Source organism: Pygoscelis adeliae, unplaced genomic scaffold (genome assembly GCF_000699105.1).
Source record: "Pygoscelis adeliae isolate BGI_AS28 unplaced genomic scaffold, ASM69910v1 Scaffold213, whole genome shotgun sequence".
NCBI classification, from domain to species: Eukaryota; Metazoa; Chordata; class Aves; order Sphenisciformes; family Spheniscidae; genus Pygoscelis; species Pygoscelis adeliae.
In genome coordinates, this window is record NW_008824410.1 from 147468 (window position 1) to 165770 (window position 18303).

The 18303-nt window shown below is 39.2% G+C and overlaps 1 protein-coding gene across 1 annotated transcript in view; it reads left to right on the plus strand.

The window, feature by feature from the left end:
- Positions 1 to 14765, plus strand: part of PLCH2 (phospholipase C, eta 2) — a 44578-nt gene extending 29813 nt beyond the window's left edge. Inside the window, exons 18-22 of the mRNA XM_009320559.1 lie at positions 150 to 296; positions 1230 to 1309; positions 8375 to 9434; positions 13040 to 14377; positions 14479 to 14765. Of these exons, the coding sequence (XP_009318834.1) occupies positions 150 to 296; positions 1230 to 1309; positions 8375 to 9434; positions 13040 to 14377; positions 14479 to 14765 (2912 nt within the window). The remainder of the gene's footprint in view (positions 1 to 149; positions 297 to 1229; positions 1310 to 8374; positions 9435 to 13039; positions 14378 to 14478) is intronic.
- The last annotated feature ends 3538 nt before the right edge of the window (positions 14766 to 18303 follow it).

The following is an 18303-nucleotide window of genomic DNA, read 5'->3' on the forward strand; positions in this document are numbered from 1 at the left end:
GTAGGAGTACTGGATTTTCCAAGAACAATGATCAAACCATTAGGAAAATCAGAATGACATTGCAGTTTAGACATTCCTTATGTAGGCAGTCTTCTTTTTTCTTGCATCTTGTGAATGAAATATCTAAAAGCTGATTCCTTCATTCTGAGGTTTTAACCCGATGTGGGAGGAAACGTTGGTGTTCACAGTACACATGCCAGAGATTGCACTGATTCGGTTCCTTGTGTGGGATCATGATCCCATTGGGCGTGATTTTATTGGACAGAGAACAATAGCTTTCAGCAGCATGATGCCAGGTAAGACAGAAATGGTGAAATCCCAAATCAGTTGGCTAGGACTTTTTTATGTGATAACTGAAGCTGCAAATGCTGGATTAGTGTGTATGCATGTGTCTGCTGCAGAAATTTCTAGTTAGAACAAGAGACTGGGAGTTTGGACACTGAGTTCTCTACCTTCGTCCACTACTGACTTAGGTGACAACGAAGACTAAATCAATTTACTCTATGGGAATAGATTTTCAAAAAATGGGCAAGATTGTTAAGCAGGATGGCTAAATATTGTGGGTTTGGAAGACTACCATACAGAATCTTTACTCCTGTTATACTGCTTTTTCCTCTATTTTTCTTCATTTTTTGAAAGACACTAGAGTTTTGATTGGTCTTATTACTATCAGTAATAGTTTAATATAGAACAGGTATTTATCTATTCTAATGATGGGATCCAGGTAATTAAATGCCATTTTCTGTCAGTTTCATATTTCTGTTTTCAATTCAGTCTTCTTTCACATTAAAGCTTCTTCTGTGTATATTTTTCTTTCCATTCCAAGTAAAGAAAAATATTTGTGTTTAAGATTGAAAACAAACATCCAGTCTCAATAAAATTAACTTGGTTGAAATGTTTGCAGTATTAATAATGGACTGTAAGTCCCCAAGAGAGAATGTAGTCACGTTTAAGTCACGGATTGACAGCAGCAGCAATGGACACTGGAAAAAAACAGGACACAGATTTTCATAAAATAAAAGGGACAAGAAGAAATGGCAGTTAAGTTTAAGTGGTGTGACTCTTAGATAACTGAGTGTGGCTAGGTGATGCACAAGCCTGGATGCTTATTGCGGGGAGGAGCTAGGAAAAAAATGATTAATTTATTTTGCTGTTTACAAAAGGAAAGTCTCTAGATGCTCTTCCTATCATCTGTTTCAACTCCTTGTCAGCTTTGTTCACTGTTTCAGGTTACCGACACGTGTACCTGGAAGGTATAGAAGAGGCATCCATCTTTGTTCATGTGACTATTAATGACATCTGTGGTAAGGTGAGTGCCTTCAGTGTAATAAAATACAGCTTGCATACGTAAATTAACTGACAGGATTTTGTATCACACTAGGGAAGCCCAGTGGGTGAACGTCCAAGCTAACATATTTGTTCAACAGAGTAAACTTCATCTCTCTGATTGTCATGGTAGCCTGAGATCTTTCTGAATATACATGGAGATAAAGGCAAATCATAGGGAAAGTTATAAAAAGAGATTCTTGCAGTGCCTTTTTGAGGGAGCCATAGGGGAAGGTTATTTTGTTGCAGCATGCACACGTTTATATAAGTAAGTATAGTTGTGTCCAATACAGTAAGTGCACCTTGCTGAACAAAAGGTTATACACCTGAACCGTGAGTGCTTGTTGCCTGCAAAGCTTATTCTATAAGGACTCTGTCTGCCTGATGCCTTCGCATTTTAAATTTAATTAAATTCTTAAGAGTTATTTACTTTGGGGTTTTTCCATAATAACACTTAAAATGCAGAGGAAAGATGATCCTTGTAATAGTTGTTGGACTTATTTTCACTGCTTATCTGTTATTAAGAGTGTGTTTGCTTCAAATGCAGGAAAAATACAACTGTCTGGGTGCTATATCTAAATTCACATGAGTAACTCCAAGCTGAAAGTAAAGCCCTAACTTCCAACTTTTCCTATGCCAGCTGGAAACGAGATAGCATCTTTCCTCGCAGTGCACTGGATTTAGTTACTTCTATGGTATTGATTTCACTGGAATTCAGGTAGCTAAGTATCTTACAGTGCCGTGAGAGTCAAAACCAGTTTATATCCACTCGCAATGACAGGCTGAGTTTTCTGTAGTAGCAAGCTGTAATATCAGCATCGTGACAGCAGGAGGCGGCATTGAATAGGCTGGGAATTCTGAGTTCCTTTTCTTGTGGTGCTGGTTATGTAAGAGGAATTAAAACAATTCTTAAAAAGGAAAACAGCTTTTTAAATTGCTAGATTTTAATCCAAACTTGTGTGATGAAACAGAGATAAATCCCAGGAAAGCTTCGTTTTGTATTTATAGGAAGAAGGGCTGTTGCTGTAAGAATGTCACTTTAGACATTTTAGCTCAGTTCCTGCTTTTTTTATTTGATGTCTAATGCAAAACCTTTAGGCAGGTATAGCTTCATCCTGACAGGACTAGGAGTCTTGCCTGAAACTCCCTGTGATGACATTATGAATCTGTTTGAATTTAGCTCTATTGAGCAAGAGACTTTAGAAGATTTAGGTGAAAGAGAGGTGGTTGGTGTTGGTCTGAGCAGGACAGAGCAGATGAGCAGTGTTTAATTTTGGACTGTAGGGGCTGTCACAGATAAAAGGCTAGCACCCAGCTCACGGTAAAAAAGGTCATTTAGTCCCAGACTTCAAGGAAAACTGATGGCAGGCTGAGCATTTCAATGCTAAGATCTTTCCTGACTATATTTTTGGGTTCAAGAAAACTGTATAGGATGTAAGTCATGCCTGTTTTGACTGTGGGTAGGGATGCAATTGTCTCAATAACTTTACAGACACTTGCTGGATGCATGCATTGGCACTGATTCAAACAGCTTTAAATTTTGTCATGAACTTCTTTGGAGTGTCTGTGTTCAGACCTATTGCTTTTTCTTGAATAGTTCTATCAAGAAAGTCAGATAGCTCAGCCTTGGGCATGAGGCCAGTGGGAATTGAATTGATCTGATTAGTGACTGTGTCCCTCACCTATGTCCTTTAATGAAAGCAGGCATCTATTTGCTGTATGCATCCAGCAGAGAAGATGACTGCCCAGGCCAGCCCTACTCATCCTTTTTGTAAATTCTTCTTTTGTTCTGTTCTTAGTCAAAATGATGGAGAACAGGCAGATTCTCCTCCTCTTCCCAGTGTTGTGTGCATTCATGATGCTCCAGTTGTTTGCTACTTTCAGGTGATGTCCTCTGCACTGCTCTCTCAGTACTATTGTAAGGATAGCAGATACTTCGGTATCCTTCATTAGAAGTCAAAGTCTGTAGCTTAGTATCCACTGGCAAATGGGATTTTTAAATAAAAGACAAACTGGGTCTGCCTGCCTTAATCACTGATCAGTTGCCTTAATCACTGATTAGTTACCTTCATCAGCTTCCAAGTCACTGCTCTTGATAGCAGTGTTTCATGAAAGAGACAATGTTCATAGTCTTTGTGAATGTTTTAAGAGTTTTCACCTCAAATGTTCTTTGGCAATATTGCAAGGCATTATCTCTTTTAATCCTTACTTTACCTATCCTTTCATAATTATTTGCTCTTACTGGCTTCTTCATGAGTAACTGGCTGGTGATAGTTATAATTTGCACTAGGGCAACGTGCCCATTTAAGCTTTGACAGCTATTTTGAGGACATTAGATTTTCTTGGTAAGTGTGTTAAACAACTGAAAGACCCTTGTGTATCACAGTGTCTCCTCCCTGTCCTTATCCACTACCTTCCAATCTACTGCACTGATTTGTTTTTTTGATTGCTTTATTCCCTTTTCATGTTCTAAGTCTATTAGACATACCTTATTGCTTCTCATTATCATTGCAGTCTCTTTGAGTTTGCTGGTGTTAAGATGCTGGTGCTGTGCACTGACGTGATTAAAATACAAGGATTTGGAAGAAAAGCTTGTATGTGTGTTGATTTTTTTTTAATTTATAATTTTTAATAAAAACTACTGAAAACATGGAACAAATATTGCACAGCCCTTTCTGTTTTGGTCTCTGAATCATGTTCTGCTTTGATTTTTCAGTTAACAGAGTTCTGTTAAAACTAGAATTATTTCTCTGTTTCCCCTCTCTTAATTATGGGCAGAAAAATCACCACAGTTATCAGCCTGGTTTTACCCATCCTTTATTAATCCAGATATTCTAATGCAAGCATTAACCTTTTGGGGCTTTTTTCTAAATGTAGATATTCCACTTGTTCAGTAGCTTGGTATTACTAAAGCAGAGTCTTCGATTTTTTTTTTCACCTTAACTTGTGTTTAACTGAAATCTCTTTTAGATTGCACTATTTCCTGGAGACGTTTTTCTTTGTCTCTGCCTCTTCATGTCTATTCATGTATTGCAGAATTTCTTGTGGTTTTCTAGATGTGCATATCTCTGAGATCCTCCCTCACTGTTATTTTGCCTTTACTCTGTCTGTTTGTGATTTCAGTGGGCTTCTCTATGTCAAAAAAGTCTACTTTTAGAAGCAGAGCGTTTTTAGATGCCTTGAAGGTACCCCCTCCTGTCTCAGGGAGGTGTAGTGACCACCACCACACACCTGCATGCCTCTAACTAGTTGCTTCATTAGCATCAATGTTTCCTTATTAGCATTTTGAAGTTCTTCAACTCATGTAACATGAATTGCGACATTTGACTTGGTCAGTTCTGTTGGCTCATTGATCAGCCAGAGAGCCCTCCATGTATGAAGCAGATCCAGGATAAAAGTCCTTCTATATACCCTCCATTTCTCTCTTCTTTGAGTCTCTGCCTCTACTGCCTTTTCACTGGTGGACTGTAATTCAAACCACTTCTTTCATGTGGAAAGGAACATTAACAGTGAATTGTTTGCTAAATTGTGGGAAAGCATCTTGTGCTGTTTTTCAAGTCTGCTTTACAGAATGAAATAGCCCTGTAAAAGCTGGACTAGAAGCTGAAAGCACATGTTCTGGATCTCCGTCAAAATGGCGCGCTCTTTTTTTTTTTCCTTCCTTTTTTTTTTCCCCCCTTTTTTAAACTTTTTTTTTTCCTAAGTTAACCAAATTTGTCTTTGGGTTCTTGAATCACTCCATTGATTCAAGCGATAGCAGCTAGCTTAACAAAGATGCACCAAATAAGCTAGAATGATACCTGGGGCCCTGCACTGCGTGTCACCCATTCCATCAGTGCTTTTCTTTTATTTTTGTGGGTATTATTTGTGTGTGTGTATGTATGACAATTTCTGGGTTTTGCAAATATTTATATTGTCTGATTTTTATAGCGATAAATTCATGTACTTGCCAACTTGTCTCCATTGGAGCAGAACGCTTTTTTCCCTTCGCTCCTTAACAAACGCATAATCCCGTTTTGAAGCTTTCTGGTGAAAGTGAATCCACAATGATCCAAGCAGACTGTTCAATGGTCTGGCTCTGACAGATGGTTTATTAATATTTAAATTACATTTTCTTTGCCTTGTATGGGAAAAATCAATCCCTACCTTATCTTATCCTGGATATACTTTTAAAGGCCATTTTAGGTTTCTTTTTAATCATCTCCTCCTCACACTGGATCTTGGCATGGGGTAACTAAACTTCAGTCAATTATAAAAATAATATTCTGAATGCTTACACTGGGCTTCCTGTCAGACAAATAAACCTTGATCCCATATGCCAGATTGCGCAGGACACTTATGAATAAAAGCAGCTTTTAATGCCGGCTTACTGTACAGTGCAGCTAATATATATCCATTAAGTCCTACAAAGCAAAATTTGAAATGAGTGAGCATGCACTTGAATATTTTGGGGTGAAAGATAGACCATTGTAATTTAAATGAGACATTTCTGTGCCATTGTTTGGCACTGCAGAAATGTGACCTCACATGACATCACAGGGTAGAAATTGAACTGACAGCAAATGCCAACAAGCGTGGATGCCGATCAAATTTTATCATGGGTTTCTTACAGTGCATTTCAATCATAGGCTTATGTACTCTATTTTTATTCATTCTTTATGCTACAGCTACTGAAGAGAGTCTGATCTAACTGGGAAATAAAGGGAACAAAGGAGAAGTAGATTAGAAGGAAAATACCTCTTCCTCTGCTTTAAGTGATTTATGTGTATGAGGCTCTACGTACAGAGCAAAACCAACATACTCTTTATCAGGCATCAGCCTGTTGCTTTAAAAGTTGGCAAGTACACCTGGAATGTTTACAGGAATGCTGAAACTCTCCGTTTCGCTGAAATGTAAATCGATTGTATGATGGTGGGAGATTTGTGATGGTGAATATATATATATTTAATGCTTAAATAAGTACTGAAGTATATGAAGTACTGTATTATCACCCTGACTAACTTCGCTTGTTTATAGTGTGTTTCTTCAGAGATGAAAACATACATGAGTGTCTTTGGATAAGTGTTGTATGGTAGGAAATTATCAAAATGTAATCACACAGGTAGAAAGCAAAATATTTGATGATCATTTGTCATGCATATAGTTCAACTGCTATTCATGACAGTGCTCAATTCAACTGAAGTGTAGATCTCCTTTATACTGAAAAAATATGATATTTTTATGTCCACTGTTTATTTCCCAACAGTTCCTAAAGAATGTAAATCTCCATTTGAACATCCAATTTATTATTATCTGTTTTAAGTCAAGAATATTCTTTAGCTTAAGAGGTCACTATCAGCTAAATTCTGTAACCACCTCACGTTGCATGACAAGTAAAATTAAAATGATTTTAAAGTGACTTTTTAAAATTACCACCATTTCTATAGCTTGTTTTGCATTTTGTTTGGTTTGTTTGTTTTGGGGTTTGTTTTTTCCTCCCCAGTTTCTTCTTCTCTCTCACTCAGAGCACTCAGTTTTGTTCCAGAGCTGGGACATGCCACAAGTTTCTTGTCTAAAGTATGAGTGCTAGTCATTATCTCCAGTTTAAGAGACGGGAAAAATTAGTTTTGACAGCATCTGATGTCCAGTTCTGCCCAAATATAATGTTCTGCACAAGGTGGATAATTCAGCTCTGTGTTTCCAATTTAATTGAAATCACCAGCAATTCTAATTGGCCCAGTCCTAACGTGTTTATGTCTATAAAATTGTAGGTGATTTATTTTACTGAAAAACATGTTTAAATTTTTCTTTTAACTGCTGCATTTTCCAGCTGGACTTAACTTGGGCAAGGCCCCGAGCTAGTACTGACACTTTAAGATAACATAAGCTTGCAGCATTTGTTACTTTATTTTTATTATGGTGTGATGCAGAAGCCTTGTACAGGATTTCCTAGTAGAGCACAGTTTGCTAGAATGCGAATTCACAGTGCAGAAGCTAGGTTGTACTAATTCCTCTGTGGCCATTCAGAGGAAGCATTTGCACCACATACTTTAAATACGTATGCTTTGGGTGCCCAGATCAGAAAGCTGGTCTCTGTACTCTCCCTCTATAATCAGTGGTGGTCCTTTCAGAGGTGGTTCAGAGCCAGAACCTATTTTAACTGTTCCATGTTGCCCTTGGAGAAGTACTGCTATTCTAGTTGATGACTTTGGGAATCTAGGAGTCTTGCATCTTAACTTAAGGAGGGACTGGGGGTTGATTTACTTTTTGTATAATTATCACATAAATGCTCAGGAGTAGATTTATGTTCATTTCCAAGTAGCATACATTCTTTAAAGAAAAAGACTTAAGTTTGCAACAAATCTGCAAGTCTCCACTTATCCTTGGATTCCTGTAGTGAATTGATTTCCTGTGCCGCCTCCAGCTTCTGCAGTATATCCATGTCATTAAACTGTTGGGACAGAATTGTTTTAAGTGTGCATATTGTGTTGGAAAACTGATCCATACCTCACAGAGCTTTGTGTTTTAAAACAAACAAACAACAAAACCCCAGAAAGCTATATTGCTAAAAAGGAAGCACTCTGACTTTAGTCTTAAAGAGTCTGAAATGTGTGGCATTATGAATATGTCAAGCTTTGTGGCTTTTAACACACACTGAAAAACTCTTCAGCTTTCAGAATTAGATCCTTGTAGACTGAAGTATTTCCTTTTTTTTTACTTTTTCTTTTCAATATCTAATGTTTATGTTGTAAGTAGCTACATGCTAGTAAGAAAGCTATTACAAATACAGAGATAAGCCTGGTGGGAAAATTTTATCTAAAAACATAGTTGAGCAAAAGACGTGAAATTTTTCAAAGCTGCTGTTACTGATTTTTTTCATTTTTAATCTCTGTCCTATTTCTGGTTTAGTTCTCATGCTTATGATAGGAATATGGCAGGAGACTCTGTATGTGTGTGCATATGTGAACAGATCATTTGTACATGAGTTCCTGTGCCCAAAGGAAGAGACTTGCATTTTCTATTAAGGACATTTTTTGTTGTTGTTGTTGTTTTTGTTTTAATTTTCCAGGCCAAACAAGCTCTAGGTCTAAAAGGCCTGTTTCTCAGAAATCCAAAGCAGGCCTCTCTGGACAGTCATGCTGCTGGTCAGCTCCATCGCAAACATTCCTTTAGCAGCCACATCTTGAGACGGACAGCCAGTGCACCCACCAAAAGCCAGAAGAAGAACAAGAAGGGCTTTCCTGAAATTGCTTTTGTCCCAAAAGACAACAGCTCTGAAGGGGCCGGGGAAGACCATGAAGTGGAAGCTGCCTCACAGCCTCGCTTTGAGCAAGAGCCAGAAAGTGCTTCTCTGTCACCAGCTCCCAGAGATGGTGCCAGTGGGGAGGTACATGGCAAGGGGTTGAAAGGTAAGGCCCATAGTTCTCGTAAAGTCAAAAGCCAAAGTTGTGCTCAAGGGGGTGCTGCTTTCAGTGAACCCATACAGAGGTCTAACAGGGTCCGGCTTCAGGAGCACCAGAGCGAGAAGCAAAGCGTCTTTGCACGCTGTGCCATCAACAGCTCTGGTAGGATTGGAGTGGCCACCAATTGCATGAAATGCATGATTGGTTCCAAAGAAAGCCCAGATCTAGAATGCAAGTGGAATGACCATCCTACCAGGCCTATTGCTAAAGATATACTTCACCATGATCAGTATAGCAGTATAACTGGAGAAGAGAGGTTAGAGCTGAAAAGCTGGGGTGTTAAAGGCCAGCCCAGGCGGCAATCAGATTTGCAGTCTTGCAGCAGCCCTGGAACTGCCGATGATCTAACAAGGAGCACCCAGTCTTTTGTGACGCCAGGGAGGAAAAACATTGAATCTAAATGTCACGGAATAAAGGCTCATTCCCGGCAGCGGTGGCAGTGCCAATCAGGTGGCAAGTATGGAAGCACTGTCAACTTGGTTGCAGCCAGCAATGGCTCTATATCCTCCAACTCCAGCAGTCTAGAAAGCCTCGGAAGCCCAGAATTCCCCAAGTGCTGGTCTGAAACTTCTCGAAGGCAAGTGGGCACCCTACAGAGGGAAATGAACGCCCTGTTCGTTCAAAAATTGGAGGAAATTCGAAGTAAATCCCCTATATTCTTTACTGGTAAGACCAGATTTTCTTCACCCTTCTCCGCCTTAGATCACATTGTTGTCTCAGCTTCTCCATAGCATCTTTACTTAGAAGCTTCTGTATGTTGTTTTGCTATCAAGAGCTTTTTCTTTATTTTTGGCAATGACAGAAAAAAAAGTCTGCATAAATATTTTTATTTTCTTTTTTTCCTAGACATGTCTGGTTTAGATTAGTCCTTTCCATGCCTAGCTGACCATCTGCAGTAGTAAAACTGTCAATAGTCCATGAATGTTTGGATTGTTTGTTCAGGGTTTTTTGTTTCCTTGGTTTTTTTTTTAGTGAATGTGGTATGATACTAAGTAAATTTTAAGATCCAAACCAGAGCATTAAGTAGAGATTGAATACGGGAAAACCATATTAACAAACAATATTTCCATTATCAGTATTTGTGTTTCACTGAGGGATAACCACATCAGAAATTATATCTAATGTGCACTCTGCTAACAATAAGACTAGTTCCTTCATCAAAGAACTTGCAAAACTACTGCCATCAGGTCAGGGATTACTGGATGGAATTCACTGGTCTGGGTTATTCAGGAGATCGTACTTTATGAACATAGCAGACCATCTAGTCCTAAATGTATGAATCCCCAGTATACAAACATTTATAGATGTGCTTAATGTTATGTATATGATTTGACTGTGACCTGAAGGCACAGTTGCATAACATAAAGAAGCAAGGTGTGCGACCTGATGTTACCTGACATCAGCCAAGCTAGGTGGACTGTTAGCATTTCCCAATTGCAAAGTAAAATGTGTCCATTTAAAGGAAGGCTTCTTAAGCTACAGCATTTTATAGCTGTTTCAAGCCAGGAATATGCATGTGGTCACTGGGATCACGTGACTCTATCTTTATTCATGAACTGTATGTTTGTAAAGATGGAATACAGGAACAGAGGCAATCAAGTTATATATTTTAATAAGGAAACTGGCTTTTTTTTTCTCCTGATTTGGCAGGGAGGGGAGAGAAGGGAAGAGATTTTGACAAGATTTTCTCTGTTTCATAGAATTGTGAAGAGGAAGTAAAGAAATACAGCTTTTGTCTATGACTACAAGAGCTTCTCTTCAAATCCCTCCCCCTTCCCCTTAATTGTCCAGGGAATTTGGACATTGATGGTTACATTTTCAGGAACAGTTAAGTGACTTTGCTGCTTCTTAAGATGTAATCCCTTTTCTACTAATTGATTCTGACTGCCCACCTATAGTGGGCTTCTTTGAAAGCCTCATACAGAAATTTAAAATATTCTATTTGTTCGATCAATTTAAACTGGTTGGGTGTCTAAAATTTTTCTTTATTTCTCTGTTTTTATTCTTTTTTTTTACATCTTTTTTTCCCATATCTGCTTTGAGCTTTTAGGAAAATACCAGGACAATGGGAGGGGGAGGGAAGAAGTTTGCTGGTTCCCGTGACTTGAAATTAATCCAAAGCAGCAGAACTCTTTCTATGCCTAAATTATTGGCATTAGGCTTTTCATAAGCTCTGAGTAGTGTGACATATGAAACCATTTCCCATTATCAGTGCCAGCTCCCCCACCAGCCCCCCAAGCTACTAAATAAATATTGTGATGTGCTTGAAATTTGATTAAATCCATCTGACTTCTCAAGCATGGAATCAGCAAACCTTTAAAATGGTGAAATAGTCACTTGGACTGGATGCTGATGATCCAGTGACAAACACTATGTTTGCACAAACAGCATGCTTTCCCCATCCGCCTGCTATTTTAGTGCCTTGGGCCAAGAAACCAAGGAAACCAATAACGTTAGCCTAATATGGCTGCATTTTATAATTAGCATTCTGTTGATGGGAAGTGCCACAAGGATGAGACAGGAAACTATAGTCTCTAGTTGTCCCCTTTATGGCAACAACATTACGGTTTCCAGTATTTTGCCTTGTAAGTGTGCCTTAATCTATGCTGATGGCCTAGCCTGGATGGGGAGAAGGAGAGCTCATTAGTCTGATCGGCTCTGGACTCCTCCCAATACTCCTCCCGATACTGAAAAGTTTCCTGTGTTGTGAATGGTGGATTTTGCTTATGGGCACATGGGCCTTCTTCCCCTACTAATGCAATATAGGGAAGAACATAACAACTCCCAGCGAATGTAATATAGGCCATTGAACAGCTGTCTCCATTGTTAAGCTTCTTGTCACTACGCTGGATTGGAAATACTGGTGCTGAAAGGAAAGGCCAAATATTTCCTTGGCATTTTTTGGTAATGTAGATGATTTTTTTCCATAGTGTTAGGAGAGGGCTTTGGAGAAGAAGAGGCTAGCTTCCGTTCCCCAGTCCAGTGGAGTGCGTTTCTTGAACAATAGCACAAATTGCCTTTTATTCTTCTATGACAAAATAGTGGACTTAATACCCATCCATTTATGGATTCCATTGAGTGCTCTGGTTGGTCGGAAATTCTTAGGATCCTACAAAAATGTGTGAATATTTCTGTCTGTTTCGCTTCCCTCCCTCAGCACTAATTTATCCTGTAATCTGCACCTGCCTTCCCTACATTAACTGGATTTTTCCTCTGTTCTGTCCTATTATTCTACATGCACACTCTCTCTCTCTAGTTAAGAACTGAAAGGACAAGCAAGTCAAAGGTAACTGTCTACTGAGTGTCACTGACTCAAGCACCTTGTTGCCTGTAGTCCCAGTTTTTGTTTGTTTCCTGCCTTATAACTCTCTGCTCCTATATTCTTAAGGCTGTTGTTTGGCTCAGTGGTGCTTTGCTAGTTCTCGAATGCATGTTTGCATTGTGGTTTGGAGATGTGGGAAATAGTCTTTTTGGCATGATTGCTTTGGCTCTTAGGTACAGGTTATAAACATTGCAGATGGACGGAGCATTTTCTTCAGGTAATTGGTGGCTGTAGTGATTCTTCAGGATTGTACTGTCAACCTGGTGTTCATGAAGCATGCGTCTATAGTTTTTTGAAAAAGAAATTACAAACTTTTTTAGGAAAACAAAGTTAGAAAGTTTTTGTTTTGTTTTTAAAAGGCACATTGACTACATTCCATTTTATGCATACAGATCATTTTATTTGTAATCTGCTCTGGAAGTCCTATGCTGCTTCTCTTCTGAGTAATTGATCATTGGGATCATATCTGTTGGTTGGGCAGTGGTGTTCTGATTATTATACGTGGTCTGATTATGATTTGATATACTGACATCTTTGAGTGCTGGAAGGAAGCAAATGAGCAATTCAAGTGGTGCTGGATGGTGGAGGAAGAAAAGTTAGTTTATGAGAGGGGACACAAAGACATTGACGGGTACAGTTGTTGTTTGAATAAGATAATCAGAAAAGTAATACGGTGCTACTGTGCATGGACTGGGATTTTTTGAAAGCAACAGAGCTTTTGGGCAGCTAAAACTGAATGAGCAGAAATTTTTGCTGCCTTTAGCCAGGCATTTGAAATCATGTTATTTTAAAAATCATGATTAATATATGCAACTACTACCTTAAAAACAAAATGATAACACATAAAGAATAAATCTTCAGCTAAACTGCAATTTCTAATAGCTAATTAACCCTGTATCTGTTTTTCTTGTTTCTTTCTTTTTCCTATCTTTTCATGTCTCCCAAGTAGATGTCTGCCATTTCTCAATACAGAGGTCAGTCACTTCTTTATGCAGCCTAGAAACTATCACTGAAGAGCCTGTTACTGCCAATGAAAACCATCGTGCCAGCCTTTTCTTCCCTCTACCCATTACTCCTTACAGTGATTCTGAAGAAGGGTCTGTGTCTGATCATTCCACCGAATCTCGATCAGAAGTAAGCAGCACATCCAACCAGCCTCGAGAATCTCTGCTCACTAGAGAACAAAGAACAAATCTGGCTGCAGAAGACCAAGTGCAGGTAGTCACAAGAGCAGCTGACACAAGTTTAGTAGTTCAAGAAGATGCGAGGACAAGCATGACAGGATGTCTCAAAGGAGATGATGGTTGGACACAGGCATGCAGTAAAGCTGAAGATCAGTATGGATTGGCAGTGCATCCTCAAAAAGCCTGGCTGGCAGTGGCAACAGGTAAGACTGCCGGCCAACCTGTTGAAAACTGCCAGAAGAAAAATGACCAACCAGGTCAGGTATTAACAGACATGAAAAGCACTGTTGAATCCAAAGGGCAAAAACTTGGTGCAGCGGATGTTCTGCTGCAGCAAAACAACGTGATTAACAGCACACAGACAACTTTGCCTCCAGATACTTTCCAGAAAGCCCAGCCTGCACAGGCTCTACCTGTTTCTGTTTCTCAGATGAGCTCTTACATGTTAGTAAGAAGGTCAAAGAGTGAAGGACTGAAGATGTCAGACTCCTCAGCCTTAAAAATTCCAAGTAGCCTGTCTCCAGCAGCAGAAGTATACTTCGATGCCACTGTTAATGACCGGATCTGGAGCAAGCTAGATTGCAGCAATCATCGTGACAGCATGTCTTCCTCTTCCAGCATGTCCTCCAATGACACTGTGATAGATCTCTCTCTACCCAATCTAGCTCGCAAAAGCCTCCCAGATCTTGGCATCCGTCATGAAAATTTCGAGCCCCTTGCCATAAGAAAGGGTATGCGCCCACGATCTGCTACAACATCTGGAAACGAGATGCCAATGGTGAGCAAGAGCAAATCCAATCCTAACCTGAGGTCTGGCCAGCTGCCCGCAGATGAATTGTGCCCCCGTCCTCTTGCCAGGAGCCCTCAAGATGCATTCTCATCCATTCCTAGAAGGCATACCTGGAGCAGGCTGTACATAGAAAGTCTCAGACAGTCATCTAACAAATCCAAAGCACATGATATGGTTGGGAATAACCAGGCAAAATCCAAAAGCCTTGGAGACCTTACCTCTGATGATATCGTGTGCACTTTTGAAAGCAAATACCGTAGCATCAGCAGGAGTTTTGTCACTCGATCGATGCGGGAGCAGCGCCGCTCTTCAGGCCTGAGATCCTCAGTCAAATCCCAGGATGAACTGACTGAGCAGCTAAAGAAAAAAAAAATATCACTTCCCCTCTCAGTGTTGATCCAACTGAATCTGAAGAGGAAGGGGAGAGCTTGGGACTCCTTCGCAGGTCTTCATCTCGCAGTCAGAGTAGGGTGCGGTACATTGCCAACAGGGCTAAGCAAGCTCAGGAGAGACAGCGGCTGCAAAGCCTAGGCCAGCTCAGTGGGAGTCCCATTGAGGAGAGAGGAAATCCAGAGGGAGCCTGCAGCATTGCAAAAGCAGTTTGTATGGATATAGCTTCTCCTACCATGTTTACATCCCAGCCTAAGAACCAAACTGATTATAGCACTGACACAGAAGTCTTCTTTATGCTGAAACTGTAATTCTAGGGAGCACTGAATAAGGCAATGTTTACATTCCTGTCAAAACAAAACATAGCGACCTGAGAGGCACAAAATATCCTCATGTGGCTTAGTGCTTCCTGGCCTTCCCTTGATTGTAAGGGTACTTAATATCATGACTCCAAAAGAATAGACGAGTGTTCAGTTTGTCAGTCATTTGTGGAAACAGAACAATCGAGTGAAATCGGAGACTTACATTTTTACAGTCCTAATGATCTGACCTCCTTTTTTTGTTTTAGTTACACTTTTCCCAGCCTCAAATTTGGCCTCCTTTGTGTGTGACCACTTCTTTGCATTTGCAGTTTGCTCTGTGCAAATCTCATGTTCTTTACTAATTTCAGTAATTGCTTCTTATAATAGGTAAACATCTATGTGATGTTAACGACAGCTAAGGTAAATTTTGCTCTTACAAATTGTGGATCCATGAAAAGAGGCTGGATTTAAAATCATGCTCCCTGTTCTGTTTTATTTTTTTGAAGAGTTTGAGGCTTCTGAGGGTGTCTTCTCTGGGAAATATTCAAAATTGCAGTGTAATTGTTTCATGAATTAATAATGTAGTCGATAAAGTCCATCTTCCATTGTGGACCTGTTTATTTCGGTGAAAATCCATATTGTCTCACTCTTTGAAGAGGAGCTCTCACTATGTTCCAAAGCAATGCTTTTTTAAACCAAGCTTGTTTATATATATAAATATATATGTACACATCTGTGTGTATGCAAATATGTCTGCACATGTATGTATACATGCACACACTTAAACTGAACTGTGACTGTTCCTTGTCTCAAAACATAATCTGTGGGAATGAGACAGGAGAGAGAAGGGAATTACTAAAAATAGACAGGAAATATCTTCTGACTTTAATTCAGAAATGGCTAAAAAGCATGCTAGTCTTTTCTTGAAAACAGCACCGTCCCTTCTTTGTGGTATTTTAACAATGCTGCTGTACATAGCACTTTTTGGATGAATTTTACTATTTCTGTATTGCACTGCCATGCAAAATTTTCAATGATATGTTTTAAAAAAAGAGATATTTAATTTTTTTAGATGGACATATTTAGAATTAAATACCAACCTAAACAGAATAATAATTTTTCCTCCCCTTTTTTTTACTTTTTATTTTTAGGGATTTTGTCGTCGTCGTCCCCTCCACCCCCAATTATTATGTCATTTATTATAGATGTACATTTTATCAGTGATGGAGAAGAATGTTTACTGAGATGCATTTTAAAGAGAAACAGAGGTTTAATTTTATTTCAAGCTGCATAGAGTCCCTATTATTGGGATGATATCTTGCTTTTGTTTGTAATGATTCTTTTGTGTATATTGCAAAATCTAAAAATTTGTTTGTAAAACCACCTTACACTACTAAAATAAACATATTTAACCTTCCAGCTGTTGACTCTTTAGCTGTAACATAACACTTTTTCTAGGACACTGTCTAAAAGTTTGTGGTATACAAACATGGTTAATTCTATCTGCCTTGTTTTAAAAATTCCTTTGTGGATAACATTTAATTTTACTCTTTTTCAGAGTGGTAGCCATTTAAGATCCAGCTCAAATTTTCTCAGGTCCACCAAAATGCATGCAAGTATTGGTGGAGATGGGCATTCTGTTGTTGTGTGATACACAGCACATGGATTGTTTCGAAGCAATGGCTGTGTAGATGAAAATTCTAGGGGAACTCATGTTATTAGTAGCCAAACAGACACAATCCAAGGACCTAATCTATTCTGTTACAGCTCTCCAAGTAAGATAGATAGATTCAAAAATATCTTATCTTCTCTTCCTGTCCCAGCAAACTGCACAGTGAAAGTGCATGTTACTTAGTTCATACTCTCTCCTGGAAGGGTCATCAGCCTACTTGTGGATTGCGGGGCTAGAAAGGGGTTCTTGGTTTCTAATTTTAGTATCATTTGGCCACAAGCATTAAAATTCTGAGATATCAAAATGTAAGGCTAACTGTAGCTAGTGATATCATCATGACATGGAGATAGGTGCTGGGAGGGGTTAAATTCTCTGATTAAATCTTTTCAAATGGTCTTCAGTATGTTTTGTCTAAAAATGTTCTCTCAGTTTTCTATCCTGGCTCAGATCTTCAGTTGCTTGTCTTCATAATTTGGATGAGAGGCCCTTGAGGTTTGTGCAGCAAAGGTTTGGAACATGCACTGAAGTAACCCTACAATATCATTGCAGTCTCTGAAGGAAAAAAAGGTAAATCAGCAGCAGAATGTGTGATCTGCCAAGATTAGTCTCACATTGTGTCTTAACACAAAGCAAATTTCATTAACATTCTCTAGACGGAAAGTCACTCTGTAATAGTTTAGTTTGGGGCTGAAAAGCTGCAGGGAGTTGCTGCTTTTTTATCTTTAAAGCAAGAAAGTACATGAAACTTGACAGCTTTAGAAAGTTAATGTTTAAAAGGCCTACTTGTGTCTTTTCAAAGACCAAGTTTCACCATCAGATTATTTTTATCTTTAATTGATTAAGCAATGCTTATTAAATTAATGCACCTCACAGAAGGCAGCATCATGTAGCACTTCAAAACATTTATCTGTGTTCAAATTTTTAAAAAACAGTGTCTGGATTTAACTTACTAGGCTACATGTGAATTTTGCCCTCCTGCTTCCAAATTAATAGTAACTACCTTTACAGCTTGTGTTGTTATGCTGCATAAGACCATTAATGATGTGTCCATTTATTCCTACGAATGGAATTTATTTCATGGTACCTACACTGTTGGGTAACACAAGCTTACTAACCAGTTTTGCTCTTCATTCATCCGGTCTTCATTGGGGAGGAGGAAAACTGCTTATTCAGATCTCCTCTGCAGGCAGGGTGCTATCTAAAATGGTAAGGAAAGCAATAAAGGTTCGGTAACAGTGGAGGGAGTCAGGAGTTGAGGTTCCAAGCAGCACTGATTTTCATTTTGTGAATGCTTCACTGCTCTTAATCTCTTGATGATCTTCTCTACTGTTCATATGATAATCAAGATGAAAAAGCAGATTCTTCCTCCTCCATGTGAAATTGCGGGCAGATACAATGTAGACACAGGTTGAGCATGAAACCACAGTGGTGAGTGCGTGCCATCTCCTAAGGTAGTAACATTCACTTTGTGGTAATCATTGCTTGCCATATAGTAGCTGCAAATTTTTACTAGAATTGCACACCTGTAGTACAACAGACTTAGGAATCCATAGGAGGCATCCAAATCTAGGCCAGAGGCACTTGCTAATACAGCACAATGATCGTTTGTGTGCTACATTCAGGATGTCACGCAATGGAACAAAAGCCTGGCTGCAGGTGTGAAGGAATTTAGAAAGGCAGTTGAAATCATTATTCTTCAAGCAGGTCAGTGACTGATTGAAAAGCTACTGAGATAGGTCTGATAGTCTGACAATTAAACTGCTGAATGAGGATAGAGAGAGAAAGGCAGCATGGGTAGGGGGGTTCTACTAACGTGTGAGAACACCTCCTTGGCTATACCTCATCCATCAATCAAATCGATAATGCTGCCTAGAG